Genomic DNA, 19,404 nt, shown 5'->3' on the forward strand with positions numbered 1-19,404 from the left:
ACACAAGTGTGACTTATAAATACATGTTCATACTTTTATTCCACAATCAGAGAGAAAGAAACAGAGAGAGAGAGTGCAGGACAGACAGGCAGGGCCGGCCCGTGGCATAGGCCGTATAGGCAAATGCTAAGGGCGCCGTCCATCAGGGGGCGCCACGCCAGTGCCATAAATGTTGAAAAAAAAAAAAAAAAAGTTGGTACTATTATTTCTAAATACAAAAAATAATCCCACGTTAATTAAAATGCAAAGTAAAGCTTATTTAATAGAAACATTATTTGTTACAACATTATGCCCCCCCTCCCCGCACGGTGCGCCCCCTCCCTTCCCGTATCATGGTTCCTTTTGGACGTCACCACATCAAAAAATCAACACAAGATGTCAAAAAGGCCAAAACTGTCAGGTGCCCAGGGAAGAAAAAAGAGAGAAGAAGAGGAGGAGAAACGAGAAAAAGACAGAGGTAGGTAACGTTAGCCTACATGAAATTATTTGTCTGAATGTGATAGTAACCTAAATTTTTAGGATTAAGCTAATGTTACATGATTCGCTAATTGCTAATCAATAAATAGCTAGTTAACTGTTTTAACGTCAGTTAATATTGTGGAGGGGGCTAAATTGTTATGGAAAATAATAATGTAACGTTAGGTAATTACAGTACTCCCACCTTTCCCACCATTCCTCATTTGTATTCATCTTTTAAGCAGGTGTTTTTTGTTTACATTGTTATTGCCTTCTGGTTAGCTAACGTTTACCCTGCAGGTAATAGTCACTTTTCCACCCCTGTATATATTATAGTTGTAAGCCTAGTTGTTAAAGTGCACATCATTAATGTTAATTAAGCAATATCACATGAGAGGGAATGCTGTTTTTTAATATGAGCACTGCTGTGATTCGGTCAAAGATAATCATAACATAACATTCTCATATGATATTATACTGTTACTTTGCATTCTGCTATTCAGCATTTCACTGTAATGATGACAATAAATTGAATCTAATCTAATTTGCATAAGAGTTAACATCATACATATATCTCTTTGGTTTTTCATTTATATTATATCATTTCATTTTATTCCTGGAATCATATGTTTTTATTATTAGACTTTAATACTCAGTGGTGTCACATACTCCTCTCTTCAGATGCACTGTTGAAGTTTCTAAATCCCACCCCTGGGCCATCTACCACATCTACCGCTGCTGCCTCCACTTCAGCAGCACAACCCACCAGTGATGCAGCATCAGCAGCACAACCCAGCCATGATGCAGCAGCATCAAGCGGTCTTCCTGTTGCCTTATTTATATTGTATTTTTAATTTATTTTATCCAACTTGTTGACACGTTTTATTGTGTTTATGTATGTAAAATTTATTGTATTTCATATATTCATTTTTTATTTTTTGTATTCATTTATTTATTCATATCTTTTTTTATCTTGTTAATTATTCTGATTGTGAATTTGCTTTCTTTAAGTAAAAAAAAAAAGGTCAAAGACAAAGCTATTCGGTTTCTTGTGAGTACATACACTACACTGCCGATGTAGGGGGGCGCCACCTAAAATCTTGCCTAGGGCGCCAGATTGGTTAGGGCCGGGCCTGCAGACAGGTGACAGTCTCAGGTGTACACACTGCTACAAAACAGCACCAGAGAAGGAGGATTTAGTGTTTGTGTCATTACGAGTGCTAAACAAGAAGAGTTCCCAGATGGTACAGTGGACACATGTGTGACTCCTGTGATTAAAGCATCTTTCTTTCAGCTTAAGGAGTGAACCGTCAGCTGACTGACATGACTGACTTTAATTACGCATAAAATCATCACATTCTCTGTAAGATTAAAGTCAGCTATTGAACGGCGAATATTTTGAAGTGAAGGCTTTAAAACCAAGTTAGTACAAACGTCGCTAATGTCACATAACTTTCCCGACATGTTGCCAACAGTAATGTTTTAATGTTCTTCATTATAAAAACATTTGCGCATAAATAAGTGACATAATATTCAGTACTTACTTCTGGAAGTTTACTCTTCGTCCGCTCCGCTTCCGCCGTTTTTTTTCGGCAAAATTATCCAAACCACCGCCGCGCTATGAAGTCTGGGATATGTTGGGCCATGAAGGCTACACAGACCCATCCTTAAAATTCAGGGAAATTAAGGACACATTTGAGGGCCGCATTTCGAGCAGCCTTTGAATTGGGACAGTCTTTGTCGTGTCGCTGTGACATAATCAGCCTTAAAATGCGGCCTTTAAGGCTGCAGACCCCAAATCCGGTCATTGGTACTTCCTGGCTTGTGTAGTTACTAGGTAACAAAAGCTCAACACTGCCCCTAGCGTCCTGGAGCACTTCCGTTGTGTTTTGGAGTTTGCGCGTGTTTTGGGGTTTGCACGTGTTTTGGATTTTGCACGTGTTTTGGATTTTGCATGTGTTTTGGAGTTTGCACGTGTTTTGTATTTTGTACGTGTTTTGGATTTTGCATGTGTTTTGTATTTTGCATGTGTTTTGTATTTTGCACGTGTTTTGTATTTTGCACGTGTTTTGTATTTTGCATGTGTTTTGTATTTTGCACGTGTTTTGTATTTTGCACGTGTTTTGTATTTTGCATGTGTTTTGGAGTTTGCACGTGTTTTGTATTTTGTACGTGTTTTGGATTTTGCACGCGTTTTGTATTTTGTACGTGTTTTGTATTTTGTACTAGTGATGGGTTGTTCGCGAACGAAATGGCTCTTAGAGCCGACTCTTTGACGTGAACGACACGAGCCGGCTCCTTATCGCGAGCCGTCACGTGGGGTTTTTTTTCTTTTTCTTTCTCTCACCCTCTCTCTCGCCTGCACGTGAGCCTTGTGCTTTACGCTGGGCAGAGGGGGGAGGGGCGGTAGTTACACTCAGTAGCAGGAACAGAGCCAGATGGAGAGAGAGACAAAGAGAGCCAGGGACAAAAACGTGACATTAGAAAGGTATAGTAATCATCCACAACTATTTTCGGTTGCAGATGATAAAGGATTCAGAAAGTTTATTCATCCAGGCCCATATGACAGAGAATATGCATGTTCTTTTTGTTTTGATATTTTAATTTATATTTAATTGGGTTGTGGTTTGCAGTGTTTTGTGTTGTTTTCACTTTAAATTTGTAAAAGGAAAAAGCTGAAAATTTAAATAGTTAAAAGTTGAAATGTGAATAGTTGATTTTTGTATTATATGATTTATTTATTACATTTTATGTGGAGTGAATAAATAAAAGTATATTTACGGTGGCCCCTACAGACAAAGCACATACAAACTTCAAATCACGTACGAACTCTGATGCATGTGCAAACTCCAAAACACGTAAAAACTCCGAAGCATGTAAAAACTCAGAAGCACATAAAAACTCAAAACACGTACAAAAGACAACAGAAGTGCTCCAGGATGCTGGGCGCAGTGTGGAGCTTTTGGTATCTTGTGGCTACACAAGCCAGCAAGTACCAACAACCGGATTTGGTGTGTGATGGTAACAGGTAAATGAACTTTTTTTTAAATTATTTGAATATATATGAGTGCCTGTGTATAAATACACAAACAATACACACATGCTTTCAATTGTGTAATTTAAGTGATCTAGTAGCTCTGCTTTGGAAGTTCAGTTCATGCTAGAAATGTTTTTCGGAGTTTGTACGTGTTTTGTCTCTAGGGGCCACCGCATATATTTATATATAAACATACCGGTATATAAATAAAACCACTTTGTTTTACGTTAGTAATTCTTTTTGTGCATAATTTTATATTATTGTTAATAATAAATTAATTAAAGCAACAAAACAACCTGAAGAGCCGGTTCGGAGCCGAAAGAGCCGGCTCTTTTTAGTGAGCCGAACCGAAGAGCCGGAAATCCCATCACTATTTTGTACGTGTTTTGTATTTTGTACGTGTTTTGTATTTTGCATGTGTTTTGTATTTTGTAAGTGTTTTGGAGTTTGCACGTGTTTTGTATTTTGCACGTGTTTTGTATATTGTACGTGTTTTGTATTTTGTACGTGTTTTGTATTTTGCATGTGTTTTGTATTTTGTACGTGTTTTGTATTTTGCATGTGTTTTGTATTTTGTACGTGTTTTGTCTTTTGCATGTGTTTTTTATTTTGTAAGTGTTTTGGAGTTTGCACGTGTTTTGGATTTTGTAAGTGCTTTGGAGTTTGCATGTGTTTTGGATTTTGTACGTGTTTTGGATTTTGCATGTTTTTTATATTTTGTACGTGTTTTGTCTTTTGCATGTGTTTTTTATTTTGTAAGTGTTTTGGAGCTTGCATGTGTTTTGGATTTTGCACGTGTTTTGGATTTTGTAAGTGTTTTGGAGTTTGTACGTGCTTTGTCTCTAGGGGCCACCGTACCTTCTTCATGTTTTCAGTGTGACTCTTTGTATCTTCCATTTCTTTCTTTCTTTCCTCTATTTTCATTTTCTCTTCCTCCAACACTTTTTGAGCTTCCAACAATTCTTTCTTCAAATTTTCAATCTCATTTTCTGCCTCATCTTTACGTCTTTTCTCCTCTTCAAGTTGTTGCTTTACATGCAGTAATTCCTTTCTTAGTGTTTCAGCTTCAGCTGTTACATTTGCAGCGTCTTGTGTTGCCAACTGCATTTTCTTTTTTCCCTCTTCAAAAGCTTCCTGCACCTCCTGTAATTCCTGCATCACATTTCCTGCCTCCTTCTTTGCAGTTTGATATTTATTGTTGGCTTCTTGTGCTGTGCTTTTCTCTTCCTCCAATGCTTTTTGAGCTTCCAACAGTTCTTTCTTCATCTTTTCATTCTCCTTTTCTGCCTGTTGTTTTCCCATTTTCTCTCCTTTAAGTTTGAGACCCACATGCAGTAATTCCTGCAATACTACATCAGTTTCAAACTGTGAATCTTTAGCTTCTCCTCTTGATTTTTCTGCCTCTTCTTTTAATTTGATATTTTCAGCCTGTATCATTTGAAGTTCTTCTTGCAGGTTAATCAGCTGTACTGAATTGTGAGGTGAAGCACTCGCCGATCCTCTTCTCGTTCTCCCTCGATTCATTTTGGCCTTTTAAACAAAGGAGCCAACGTTTTGTAGAGGAGTGAAGTGAAGTTTTCGATGTTTCTTCGTCAACTGTCGTTTGTCCTGCACAGAGATGCTGCTGTAGATGTGTCTCTAGCTGTGTCTGGATACAATGAAACATGCTGGAACTAAGTGCTTGTGTTGCACAGTTCTACTGAACATTCCATTTCATGCATGCTCCGCCCACATGGTCAGGAATGTCAGGTGCTGCATCGCCAAAGGCTGCTCCCGTTGCCTAGCAATAACAGCTGTTTACTTTTGGGGTCTGGTTCATTATTTAATAAAGAAAACATGTCCAAGTATTGGGTGCTGAGGCTCAGCGCATATTCTAGCCTGCTGTGTGGGTGGGCAGCTAGAAATCACTGGTGGGCAACATGAGTGAGGAGAAAACTGGAGCAGCCAAGCAGGGAGCTGCAGGTTGCTGGTTTGAGTCTCTGTTCAGATGCTGGTGTCTCCTCTCTCTGAGATGTCTGCAAACAGTCCCAGATAAAACAATAAGGATAATAAACAAACACGTGACTAAAATAACAGTTATGACTCTGATGTGTTTCATGTGTAGCAGGATGGCCTCTATACAGCAGTCGCTGCAAGCATCCACATCGCCACACTCACTTTTCTTTAAGCAGGCGTGCTGGGCTCCTCCTAAGGAAAGTTTGAAACTTCATTTCCTTCATGCTGGTGAACTTTTTACCAAATATTTCCATCAAAGCTTCTCCATCACTGACAGGGATTGTTTGGATCTTCACACTCATCTCCACCAACCCTAAAAAATGAGTCTCACTTTGCTCATATAATGCCAGGAGTGTCTCCATATTCCACAAAAGTCTATGCAAACATGTAACAGTATCCCATATTCATATGAATATTATTGATATTATAACAAAAGCTGTCACCAACACAATTGTCACAAGTGCTTTTTTTTATTAGTTATTGCAAATGCTTGATTGCAGTTCTTGCTAGATGACAAAACCACTTATTAGGTTTAGAAGGAAATGACTTTTTCTACATGAGGTAAAGTTGGAGCTGTTTCCCCAAACTAAATTAAATCATCATTTGAAAAACTACAATCTGTATTTACTCTGAACATCTGTGTTAACATTTGAAATTGGAAACATGTAAGTGTAACAAACATGTTAAAACATAAGAAATCAGGAAGGGGCATGTATAGGAATTTCTTTTACTTATGTATTAATCACATTATTTTATTGTATGATGCCTTGGTGCAACTGGATTTTAACATGTCTCACACTCATACAGTAAGACAAATGGTGGGGGTGTAGTAAGGAAGTTGGGGGAAGCAGAAAACTCCACAGGAAGAGTCTTTTGTGTCTTTGAGGACTCTGGGAGGCAGCAAGGGAGTGTGAAACAGCTGTGTACTGCCTTTTGTTCCTGGAGATATTTAACTGAGAGCCATGCTGGGCTCAGACTCTGCTGACCGTCTGTCCCGCGGTCATGCAGGGACTTCATCAAGCTTGGTTGTCTGTTCTTTGTGTGTTTGATTAAAGAATGTTAGCTACCGCTCACCGCTCGTCTGCAGCTTTATTTAAATGGAAAACTTCCACAACAGGCAAAAAAAAGCTTTTTGCTAAAAAAAAGATTCAGAGCAGAAGTTTTTTGCACTGCATTTTAAAATGAAAACATATTGCATTTATTTACAATTAAAGACACAGAGCAGAAAGTGTGTTACTGTTTTACATCCACAGACACACAAGAAAAGAAGCAGGCAACATGAGGTCAAGTTATGGCAATTTTATTTGTGCATTTCAGTTTTTAAAAAACAAGCAAACGTCCCAAGAAGAAGGATGGGGTGAAAGAAAGGTGGAGATTTTAACATTAGGAGGAAGAAACTATTGATGCTGCTGAGTCAGTTCTTTCTCAGCAGTCTGCTCCAGAATCCCCTCCTGTCCTCAGCTTGCTTTTCTTTTTCTTTTGCCTTCAGTTCGTTTAAGGTCTTGTTGAGCTGCTCCTCGGCATCTTTAAATTTTTCTTTCAGCTGCTGTTTGGCCAGTTTCCCTTTGTGTTTGAGGAGCTCTTTAGCTTCCTTTTTGTGCTTTCGCATTTCTTTCAGTGCGTCTTTGCAGTCTTTCTTGGTCACCGTCATTTCTTTCTTGAATACCTTCACCTCAATTTTCTCTTCTGCAAGTTCTTCTTGTACTTTCATCAGTTCCTTCTTCATGTTTTCATTGTGACTCTTTGTATCTTCCATTTCTTTCTTTGCTTCCTGTATTTTCATTTTCTCTTCCTCCAACACTTTTTGAGCTTCCAACAATTCTTTCTTCAAATTTTCAATCTCATTTTCTGCCTCATCTTTACGTCTTTTCTCCTCTTCAAGTTGTTGCTTTACATGCAGTAATTCCTTTCTTAGTGTTTCAGCTTCAGCTGTTACATTTGCAGCTTCTTGAGTTGCCAACTGCATTTTCTTTTTTCCCTCTTCAAAAGCTTCCTGCACCTCCTGTAATTCCTGCATCACATTTCCTGCCTCCTTCTTTGCAGTTTGATATTTATTGTTGGCTTCTTGTGCTGTGCTTTTCTCTTCCTCCAATGCTTTTTGAGCTTCCAACAGTTCTTTCTTCATCTTTTCATTCTCCTTTTCTGCCTGTTGTTTTCCCATTTTCTCTCCTTTAAGTTTGAGACCCACATGCAGTAATTCCTGCAATACTACATCAGTTTCAAACTTTGAATCTTTAGCTTCTCCTCTTGATTTTTCTGCCTCTTCTTTTAATTTGATATTTTCAGCCTGTATCATTTGAAGTTCTTCTTGCAGGTTAATCAGCTGTACTGAATTGTGAGGTGAAGCACTCGCCGATCCTCTTCTCGTTCTCCCCTGATTCATTTTGGCCTTTTAAACAAAGGAGCCAACGTTTTGTAGAGGAGTGAAGTGAAGTTTTCGATGTTTCTTCGTCAACTGTCGTTTGTCCTGCACAGAGATGCTGCTGTAGATGTGTCTCTAGCTGTGTCTGGATACAATGAAACATGCTGGAACTAAGTGCTTGTGTTGCACAGTTCTACTGAACATTCCATTTCATGCATGCTCCGCCCACATGGTCAGGAATGTCAGGTGCTGCATCGCCAAAGGCTGCTCCCATTGCCTAGCAATAACAGCTGTTTACTTTTGGGGTCTGGTTCATTATTTAATAAAGAAAACATGTCCAAGTATTGGGTGCTGAGGCTCAGCGCATATTCTAGCCTGCTGTGTGGGTGGGCAGCTAGAAATCACTGGTGGGCAACATGAGTGAGGAGAAAACTGGAGCAGCCAAGCAGGGAGCTGCAGGTTGCTGGTTTGAGTCTCTGTTCAGATGCTGGTGTCTCCTCTCTCTGAGATGTCTGCAAACAGTCCCAGATAAAACAATAAGGATAATAAACAAACACGTGACTAAAATAACAGTTATGACTCTGATGTGTTTCATGTGTAGCAGGATGGCCTCTATACAGCAGTCGCTGCAAGCATCCACATCGCCACACTCACTTTTCTTTAAGCAGGCGTGCTGGGCTCCTCCTAAGGAAAGTTTGAAACTTCATTTCCTTCATGCTGGTGAACTTTTTACCAAATATTTTCATCAAAGCTTCTCCATCACTGACAGGGATTGTTTGGATCTTCACACTCATCTCCACCAACCCTAAAAAATGAGTCTCACTTTGCTCATATAATGCCAGGAGTGTCTCCATATTCCACAAAAGTCTGTGCAAACATGTAACAGTATCCCATATTCATATGAATATTATTGATATTATAACAAAAGCTGTCACCAACACAATTGTCCCAAGTGCTTTTTTTATTAGTTATTGCAAATGCTTGATTGCAGTTCTTGCTAGATGACAAAACCACTTATTAGGTTTAGAAGGAAATGACTTTTGGAGGTAGCAAGGGAGTGTGAAGCTTAAGGTGTAAAACAGCTGTGTACTGCCTTTTGTTCCTGGAGAAGGTATTTAACAAACCAGCTAAGTATCTTGTAAATTCTTTGTGCTAGTTTTAAAAGCAAGAGGTACTGAGAGTTTGTTTTCTTTGTACATCATATGCATAAAACGTGATAACATCCTTTTAACTTCGAACGACTCACAAAACTTTCTCCCTGTTGAATTCAGGATCACGGGGGATGTGAGCAGGTAAGAAGACCTCTGAGCTTCAAACAGGACCATCAGCCAGAGACACAGCACTTCCGTTCTGTCTTATGGACCCTCGCCACAAAGCATCTGTGTTATTGGGAGTGGAAGATTCTCGCTCAGCATTGGGACTTTAGTGAAGCACATATACAAGCTATAGAACAACAGTGGACAGGTGAGCAGTGCTGAGTTCCTAAAAAAATTATTGACAGTTTTATTGCTATTTTTATTACCTTTTTTGTACTTGTTGGGTTTTTTCATATATATATATATATAAATCTTTACACAGGAAATCATACAAGTTTGAAAAACTGTAATATAAGGCCTGTAATGTCCAGAACCATAGAAGCACTGTTTCATGGGTCCAGTGATTTTATTGAAAATAAATTCTCAAATTTGGCACTGACTGATTCACTCTACAGCATTCTGAGTACCTGAGGTGATTAACTCTGGTCTAGGTCAATTTTAACCCAGATCAAGAATTCTTTCTACAATTCTACTACAACAAATGAACTACAGATCTATTTAGAATATATGGATAGTCTGACATGAGTAAATGGATGCTTAATCCTTAATATTTCAGAGAGCAGATGGTGTTGTTTTTCTTTTGTTTTTTTTACAACATCACTTTTTTGTAGAAAAACGTCTATTATCATACAATATCTTGTCTTATAATGATGACCTGAAGCACAACTACAACTGCCTATACCTGATACCTGAATCTTGGTTAACCAGAGAGATAAAAGCCAGGAGAATAAACCAGATGTTCTCCACTGAACTACCCAAAGTATAGTCTGAATGGCAGCAGAACAAAATGAGAACAGCCCCGCCAACGCTGGAGACAGAGCAATACTGAAGAGTATATGTAAGAAGGATGCAACACATAACAGAAATGCTCAGTGCCTAGTGGATCTAAGAGCAGACTGCAACAACCTCCCTGAAAGGATCCAGTAACCATCACAGTGGCAGACATGTCAAGCAGAGGGATTGGACAGCACCATTCCCTGCCATGTTTAACACCTACTGGATAGGGAAGCTAACAAGCTAACTCCATTAGCATCCTGCAGCACAAATGAACCAGGTGCTAATGGTTGAGACCCACCCGGAATGTCTAACCGAAGGCTGTCCTGATCCCCAAGGATCCCAAGAAGGGGCCGGTCCCATCCAACTACTGGCCAATAACTTGGCTAAACTGCCCACCAGATTGCCCTCCTCCTGAATGGTAGATACTGTACCTCCGTCCATCCAAACCCACACTTGTCCTTGTTGGACATAGTTGGATATAATTGCTAATCTTTCTCTTTGGGTAGATTGGTCCTCCAACCAAGAGCAGTCTCTCCAAGATGACAGCAGTTTGCAACATGGATTGTAATAAGTTTTTCAGCTTTTGTACACTGTTGCAAGAGTTACATTCTGGGCACAGCTTTTTTCTTTAATTCCAAATGCCAGATCTTTGACACCTTGCTTTTAAACTCTATTTGACTTTTAACCTGTTGAACCTTTTTTTTAATTTAAAGTTGAACTTTAAATAAAATATTAAATTATATAAAATAAAATATTGTTTCATTTTGTTGGAGCACTTAAAATGTAAGATATCAGGATGTCATTCAGCTTTGCTTACTGGCCAAGTACCTCGCTTGCTTAACGCTGGTCTGTGGTTACAATACAGACCCAGTGGACTATATGAACTAGTTAGTTACTGTGATTCTATAAATGTTCTGATGGTATAAGAACTGTCTACAGTGACTGTGTTTAACTAAAAGTTCAGATGGATAATTCTTGATATAAATCTAAATTGAAGGTAAGAAAAGCTTCAAAGATCATGGTCACCGGATGCTGTTAATCTGGCTTCATGGAGTGCTCGTAGCTGGAGAAAACCCTACCAAAGGCCTCTATGAGGGGTTGGTGGAAATCTCCCGGACAGATTTGGCAGGTGAGCTAATCAGGGAGGTCACTTCCTTTCACTGGTCAGACTATTTGTCAGTTTTAACAGTCATACAATATTAGTTAACAATATTTCTCCACAGAAAGACCAATAATGCCGTAAGACTGTTTTTCTGTTTGTTCACTGGAATGTGTCTACTTTTTTTTCTTTTCTCTGTTTTCCTCTTCTGGTTTGTTATCCAGAGTTCATCCGACAGAAGGCAAACTCCCAGACCAGCTCTCCTAAAATGTGCTGCGTAATGTGACGGCAACAAGTTTATGCTTATCATCGAGCTATTGTGTTAGCTTTGTTAAAACTTTCTTTATTTAAAGAAATAAAAATGTTATTTTCTATAAATAAAATTACATGATTTGAATTGTGAGTCACATAATGGTTTACATTTTTTAATGAAAGATAGGTGTGTAGCAGCCAGGGGAAAGTTGCTCTCTATTTATTTCTTTTTTTTTTGCCGTGCAATTTTGTCAGGTTTTCTCTACTGCAGCACTTGAACTGTGTTTACCTAGAAGGGCTGTAACAACAGCCTTGCACTGCTGCAGATTTCCATGTGCTGCATCCCATGCCAGTTATCCACACACAAAGAAAGGACAAGACAAGCTGCCCCTAACCTACCCAAAATGCCCCACGCCTGCTGCTTAGGTGTGGGATTTTGCTTCCCCCAAAGGTCCTTGAGGTTCCTGAGATTCCCTAAAGCGCAGATCGTACCTCCCAACATGGGCCAGCTCGCTCCACATGATAGTGCATCCGAGGAGGCGTGGACCCCCCTGCGGAGGCGTGGACCCCCCCTGCGCATGGAGAGACCAAACCATGAAACTGGCGACTCCGGGCACTGGTGCTCCATACTCCTTGCAGGCCCCCTGCATCCCAGACCCCAAACCCCAAGACCCTCACACCAACACTAGTTCACTGGATCTAAGACAGAGCCCAGCTCCTAACAAAAAGCGCCCCTCACAATGATGCTTTACAACACTGCATCTGATGTTTTGTGTTGCACTTGATGTTGTAAGGCTTGGATGCAGCTGCTTGGCCATATAAACCCATTCCATGAAGCCCTCTATGCACTGTTGTCGAGCTAATCTGTAGGCCACATGAAGTTAATATTTGCCTCTCTGCCCTTTGTCCTCCCCTCAAACCGGCTGTCACTCCCTAAGCCGTGGTCTGCTGGAGGTTTCTTCCTGTTAAAATGGAGTTCTTCCTCCACACTGACTCCAGGTGCTTGTTAACAGGGGCTCATCTTACTGTTGGGGTTTATTGTAGGGTCTTTATCTTAAACATAAAGCACCATGAGGCGACTGTTGTTTGGATTTGGTACTGTATAAACAAAATTAAAGTGACAGTCCAAAATAAAGTCATTTTAATGAAATTCTTATTTACTCATTGTGAATAAAGTACAGCAGTACATAACACATTTGATTGATGATTGGTGGTTGATTTATTTAAACTAATATAATCATCCTGCTGCAACCAGGTTTCTGTAAGTCAGAGTAAATCAATTTGTTGATCAATTATTAATTCTTGTACTAACAGAGAGAGCAAACCCCAAGTTAGCAGTTCAGTCAACAGTGTAACAGTTGGTGAAATGTTAGTATTTGACCACTAGGCGGAGCTCTTGTAATGATAATGTAACTAACTCATTTTATTTTGTATGTTTTATTTTTGTGTTGAGCATGTTAACCTTTTTTGCCTACCGGATTGGTGTAAAGTTAATTTGATACATGGAAAGTAACCAGTTAATTTTGTAAGTATAAGGTAAGGGCAGAGGTCACTTCCTGTTTTGGAAAAAAAGTCAGAGAAGCTGCGCATGGTGACGGTCTAGCCGTGTAAAAGTCAAGCTAAGAAAGAAGAAATAAGCCCTAAGTTCCAATTACACCGGTTTGTCTACTTGCAGGCCAAAGTGGTATGTTTGTTTATATTTTGTGAATTTTATATTGTAATATGTTTTAATGCTGAAATATAATTTTCTTGTACATTTGTATTCACCAGTTCTACGGTGTACCTGTGTACGTTAAGAGAAGCACAGTAAACATCAGTAAAGAAGAACTCTCGTGTCTCTCGTGTATGTGTACAAGCCGGCATAGTAGAACACTCCACTGCTCCGGAGAAGGCAACGAGATGGTTGGACCGACGCTACTAGCAAGAGACGCTACTAGCAAGAGAAGCTACTAGCAAGAGAAGTATCACATGCTCCAGCAAATGCATTGAATACGTAAAGAAGCAAGCTAACAAGTGAAAGATAGTCAAGCAAGCACAAAAGTCCGTGTCTTGGAAGTAACAAAGCACTTGTAAATTGTTATCAAGCCTCAGTTCCATTTGAAATTCAAAGTGACCTTTCATATTAAGGAGCAGCTAAAATCAAGATTTATCAAGTAAATGTTAAAGTCAAGTGAAAATACTATTAAGACAACATGGCAGATGAAAATGAAGATGCAATACAGCCCACTGAAGAAGAAAATGCTGATGATAATTTTCAAAATGATGAAAGTAAAGAGCAGACAAATGGAGAAGAAACTCCACAGTGCTCAGTATTTACTGAAGGCACACAGTCAGAAAGCTTACGCAGAAGCCAGCGCACACGCACTCTTACTGAAAAGGGACAATTCTTACAAGAAGCCAAGTTAAATGACTTGACAAACAATTTTGAGCGAGTTTACAAGAAGTGGAAATACCACATAAACTTATTTAAAAGAATGGTGAAGAGTAAAGACATTGAGTTAATACCTGAAGCTGTAAGTGTTATAGACACTAGTATGACTGACATCTGTAACATTCATGATGAGATCAGAAAAATACAAAGTCCTGATATTGAAATGCGCAGAAGATGTGATGTGTGCATGGCTATCAGTGAAACTGCCAGAGCAAAGGCTCGGTGCCTTTTAGAAGAAGATGGTGATCCAAATAGTATACCCTGGCCTGATTCAGAGTCCGTGTATGACAGCAGTTCATCCAGCGCTTCTTCAAGGATCACATATAAGTCAAGGTCTATCTCTGGGATGTCAAAGCAATCATCTCTGGTCACACTACAACAAAGACAAGAAGCTGCAGCTGATGTAGCAGCTACAGAAGAAGTCATTAAAATAATGAAAACACAGCATCAGTGTGAGGAAGAAATCAGAGAACTTGAAGTTGAGGATGCAAGGAAAAGAGCTCAATTTCTAACTGAGAGAACCTCAATAAAGACAAGGTTAGATGAAAAGAGAAAGGAAGTGGAACTTTTGAGAGAATTGCAAAAGCGTAATGCAGCACAAGCAAGACTGAAAGTGTATGCTGAAAGTGTGAATAGTGAGGATGAAGACAAATCTCCTGTTCATTCCCAAGTAAGACAAGATAGTTCCTTCCCGCAACCAAGCTTTCCAAATGTGAACTCAAAACCATTCATCCCCTCTCAAGTTAGAGCTCCGCAACAAACTGCACCTCTCCAAGCCTCTGTCCCTCAAACAGCAATTCGTAGTGCAAATGAAACACCCTCCACTGATCTTGTAAGGATGCTCGCTGAAGCTATCACTGCAAACAGAATCCCAATCCCAGAGCCTCCAGTCTTCACAGGTGATCCGCTGCAGTATAATGACTGGAAGTTGTCTTTTCAAACATTAGTTGACCGCAAGAATCTGCCAATTCAAGAAAAGCTATTCTTCCTGAGAAAGTATGTTGGAGGTTCAGCGAAGAAGGCTATTGAAGGACACTTTCTGGTTGGAACAGACACCGCTTATCATGCTGCCTGGGAGATACTCAACGACAGGTTTGGAGATCCCTTTGTGATAGGCAAATCATATCGTGACAAGATTCAGTCATGGCCAAAAATTAACAACAAAGACACTAAAGATCTACGTGAGTTTGCAGATTTTCTAAGCAGTGTTGAGTCAGCCATACCTTATGTTCAAGGTTTACAAGTTTTGCATGACTGCGTGGAAAATCAGAGGATAGCTGCAAAGCTGCCTGATTGGCTAAGTGCACGGTGGAACAGAACGGTGACAGAGTTTCAAGATGAACACAGAATGTTCCCAGATTTTAGTCATTTTGTCAAATTCCTGAATAAAGAAGCAAGAATTGCATGTAATCCTATCACTTCTCTGCCTGCAATAAAGCCAACTGAACAAGACAAGCATGCATTCAAAGACAAGCCCAAAAGAAACTACATGCTGAATGCTAAGTCACTTAGTACAAGCTCTAGTGAAAGGACAAATGTCACATGTCTCTTTTGTAAGAAACCTGGTCACACGCTTCAGAAATGTCGCAAGATAATGGACAAGTCAGTTGAAGAGAGAGTAAAGTTTGTGCAGTCTGAAAAACTGTGCTTTGGTTGCCTCAGGACTGGTCATAACTCTAAGAACTGCACTTCCAGAAGTGTGTGTGACAAATGCCAAAAGCCTCACCCAACTTGTCTACATCAAGACAGAGAGAAAAGAGACAAGGAACAAAGAAAGAATAGCCAACAACAATTTAAGGCTAACCAGGAAACAGAGGTTTCTGAAGTACAAGAGCAAGTATCTAACCAAGTTACATCCAACAGAGTTGTGCAACAAAAGTCAAAAGGTTGTACTTCCTCAGTTATCCCAGTTTATGTATCCACTGTGGATGAACCAGAGAATGAAAAGTTGGTGTATGCTTTGCTCGATACTCAAAGTGACACCACTTTCATCTTGAAAGACACAGCTCAGTCGCTCAACGCCATGTTAGAGCCAGTTAAACTCAAGATTTCCACTATAACGTCCAAAACAAAAGTTGTTTCAAGCAGCAAGTTAAAGGACTTACAAGTAAGAGGCATTTACTCTGAAACGAGAATCAAACTACCAACAAGCTATACCAGAGACTACATTCCTGCTAACAGATCACATATTCCCACAAACAAAACAGCAGAGAACTGGTCACATTTGAAACATTTATCAAAGGAGATGGCTCCCAAGCTTGATTGTGAAGTTGGACTACTGATCGGATATAACTGTCCTCAAGCATTGCTCCCTCTAGCGGTGGTCAGTGGTGATCGAGACCAGCCATTTGCACAGAAATCTCTGCTTGGCTGGAGCATCATTGGCTACAGTGACTCTGAAGGTGATTGTGAAGATGAAATAGGAGTAAGCCATCGTGTTATTGTTAGACAAGTCTTGCCAGCTGTAGGACCAGCTCACAAGCTCAAAACGGAAGTTCACTTTGTAAGCAGAAACAAAGTCAAAGAAATACTTACTCCAGCCGAGATACTTAATGTGCTAGAGATGGACTTTGTTGAAAAAAGTGTTGAAGAAGAGTCAATGTCACAAGAAGATCTACTGTTTCTAGCCAAAGTAAAAGAAGGCATAAAACAAAGGCAAGATGGCCACTTTGAAATGCCACTACCCTTCAGACAAGAAAGACCTGACTTGCCAAACAACAAACTTTGTGCAGAACACAGACTGAAGTGTTTAGAAAGGCGTCTCAGAAAAGACGAGCGCTACTACAAGGACTACGTGACTTTCATGCAAGACATCATAAAGAGAGGTGACGCAGAGAAAGTGCCAGAGGCTGAGCTAAATAATCAACCAGCATGGTACATTCCTCACCATGGCGTCTACCATCCACAGAAGCCAAATAAGATCCGCGTCGTCTTTGATTGCTCTGCAAGGTTCCAGAATACATCGCTCAACGAGCATCTCCTGTCAGGACCTGACCTCACAAATACTCTTGTTGGAGTTCTGTGTCGTTTCAGGAAAGGACGTGTAGCTGTCATGTGTGACGTGGAGCGCATGTTTCACCAGTTTCATGTTGCCCCAAAAGATCAAGATTACCTCCGATTCCTATGGTGGGAGGATGGTAACATGGAAAAGTCCACATCAGTGTTTCGCATGAGAGTCCACTTGTTTGGTGCAGCATCTTCACCAGGATGCGCAAACTTTGGTTTCAAGCATGTCGCTGCGCAAGGTGAAAATAAGTTCAGTGAAGCCACGGTGAAGTTCATGCAACGCAACTTCTACGTGGACGACGGTTTGGTGAGTGTGGATTCAGTGCAAGAAGCTATTCAACTTGTAAAGGAAGCTAGAGAACTGTGTGCCACGGGTAAGCTGCACCTGCACAAGTTCATTAGCAACAGCAAGGAAGTGATTGCTGCTATCCCAAAGGAAGAATGTGTAGCAGGAGCAACTGATCTGGATCTGGCACTAGGAGAGCCAAAGATAGAAAGAGCTTTAGGGGTCCAATGGTGTGTAAGCTCAGACACCTTTCAATTCAGGGTGATTGTAAAGAATAACCCCTTCACTAGAAGAGGAGTGCTCTCGACAGTGGCCTCAATATTCGACCCACTTGGATTCGTCGCTCCGTTCATTTTAGTTGGTAAGAAACTCCTCCAAAGAATGTGTCAGGAAAAGCTGGACTGGGACGAGCCGCTTCCAGAAGATCTCAAGCCTCAATGGGAAGCTTGGCTCAGAGACCTCCAGAACCTGTCCTCCATAAAGATATCACGTTGTTATGTCCCATCAACATCTGACCAAGTGAAGCAGTATGAGTTACACAGCTTTTCTGATGCCAGTGTAACCGGTTATGGTGTGTGCTCATACTTGAGAACAGTGACCAAGTTTGGAGAAGTACAGTGCACTCTTGTGATGGGTAAAGCAAGAGTCGCTCCTACTAAAGTGACAACCATCCCAAGATTGGAGCTTTCTGCGGCTGTAGTAGCTACGAGAGCAGCTGACTTTCTAAAGAGAGAATTGGAGATCCAAAATATTCAGGTGTACTACTGGACTGATTCCAAAGTTGTCCTTGGTTATATTAACAACGACGCAAGGCGCTTTCATGTATTCGTTGCTAACAGAATACAGAGAATCAGATCAAGTACAGAACCAAGTCAATGGCGATATGTTGCCTCTGAACAAAATCCTGCAGATCACGCGTCACGTGGAGTCATGACAAAAGAACTAGTACAGTCCAACTGGTTCACAGGACCAAGTTTTTTATGGCGAAAGGAACTACCACAAGAAGATGCTAAAGTGAAAGAGATCAGTATCGAAGATCCAGAACTCAAAGTCACAACAGTATTCGCAGTTAAGGCAAAAGAAGAGAAATCCATTTTAGAACGACTGGAAAAATTCTCAGATTGGACGAGAGTTGTGAAAGCAATAGCAAGATTAAGACGACGTGTAAAGTATGCAAAGAACTCAAAGTAAATGTCCAATGAAAGTACTACGTTGGAAGAAAGGAAAGAAGCCGAGGAGTTCATCATACAGACAGTTCAACAAGAAGCATTTGGAAAGGAAATTAAGATCATAAAGGATAAGGAGGAAGTCAGACCATCTCACTCAAAGCTACTTCAGTTAAGTCCATTCCTTGATCAACACAATATCTTGAGGGTAGGAGGAAGACTTACAAAAGCATCAATCCATCCCAACATCAAACACCCAGCCATTCTGCCAAAGAAACATCATGTGTCGCACCTGCTCATCAAACATTTTCATGAGAAGACGCATCATCAAGGCCGAGGGATGACAGTAAATGAGATACGGTCCAATGGCATATGGGTAATTGGCTGCAGTACTGAAGTATCGTCATTTATATACAAATGTGTCAAATGTAGAAAGTACAGGAAAGGCAATCAAGAACAAAGGATGGGCGACCTGCCACCAGAAAGACTGGAAGCTACCCCTCCATTTACATACAGCGGTATGGACTGCTTCGGACCATTCTGTGTAAAAGAAGGGAGGAAAGACTTGAAGAGATATGGACTCTTGTTTACATGTATGTGCTCGAGAGCTATACATATAGAAGTTCTAGATGATCTCAGTGCAGACTGTTTTCTCAATGCACTCCGTTGTTTCATAGCAATACGTGGCAACGTAGGTCAGCTGCATTGTGATCAAGGCACCAATTTTATCGGTGCAAGAAACGAGCTTCTAACGCAAGCAACTCAAGAGAAAGTCAAAGAGCTGGGAATAACTTTCGTTTTCAACCCACCTGCTTCTAGCCACATGGGAGGAGTCTGGGAGAGGCAGATTCGGACAATAAGAAATGTTCTGAAATCCATTCTTGACCAGTCAGCTTCAAGATTAGACACTTCATCATTGAGAACGTTCATGTATGAAGCTATGGCAATAGTAAACAGTCGACCACTAACTGTAGAGTCTATCAACGACCCTGTAGGACTGGAGCCGTTGACACCCAACCATATTTTGACGATGAAGTCAGCAGTAATCTCACCACCACCTGGAGAATTCGCTAAAGAAGATCTCTACCTCCAGAAAAGATGGAAACGAGTACAATATTTGGCGAATGTATTTTGGACAAGGTGGAGAAAGGAATATCTGTTAAACTTGCAACAGAGAAGCAAATGGAATAAAAACAGAAGAAATGCAAAAATAAATGACAT

The 19,404-nt window shown here is 40.3% G+C and overlaps 1 protein-coding gene across 1 annotated transcript; it reads left to right on the plus strand.

Annotated features, from left to right (window-relative positions):
* The first annotated feature begins 2,687 nt into the window (after positions 1–2,687).
* Positions 2,688–11,439, plus strand: LOC146719267 (ankyrin repeat and death domain-containing protein 1A-like). Its single transcript, XM_085461388.1, has 5 exons — positions 2,688–2,691; positions 2,880–2,944; positions 9,122–9,314; positions 10,941–11,072; positions 11,267–11,439. Exons 1-5 carry the CDS (start codon positions 2,688–2,690, stop codon positions 11,326–11,328), a joined length of 456 nt encoding a protein of 151 aa, XP_085317514.1. The 3' UTR covers positions 11,329–11,439.
* Positions 11,440–19,404: the final 7,965 nt, after the last annotated feature.

Source organism: Copadichromis virginalis, linkage group LG1, assembly GCF_057382275.1.
Source record: "Copadichromis virginalis isolate Kocher_CV1m ecotype Utaka linkage group LG1, C_Virginalis_male_GT1.1, whole genome shotgun sequence".
Lineage (NCBI taxonomy): Eukaryota > Metazoa > Chordata > Actinopteri > Cichliformes > Cichlidae > Copadichromis > Copadichromis virginalis.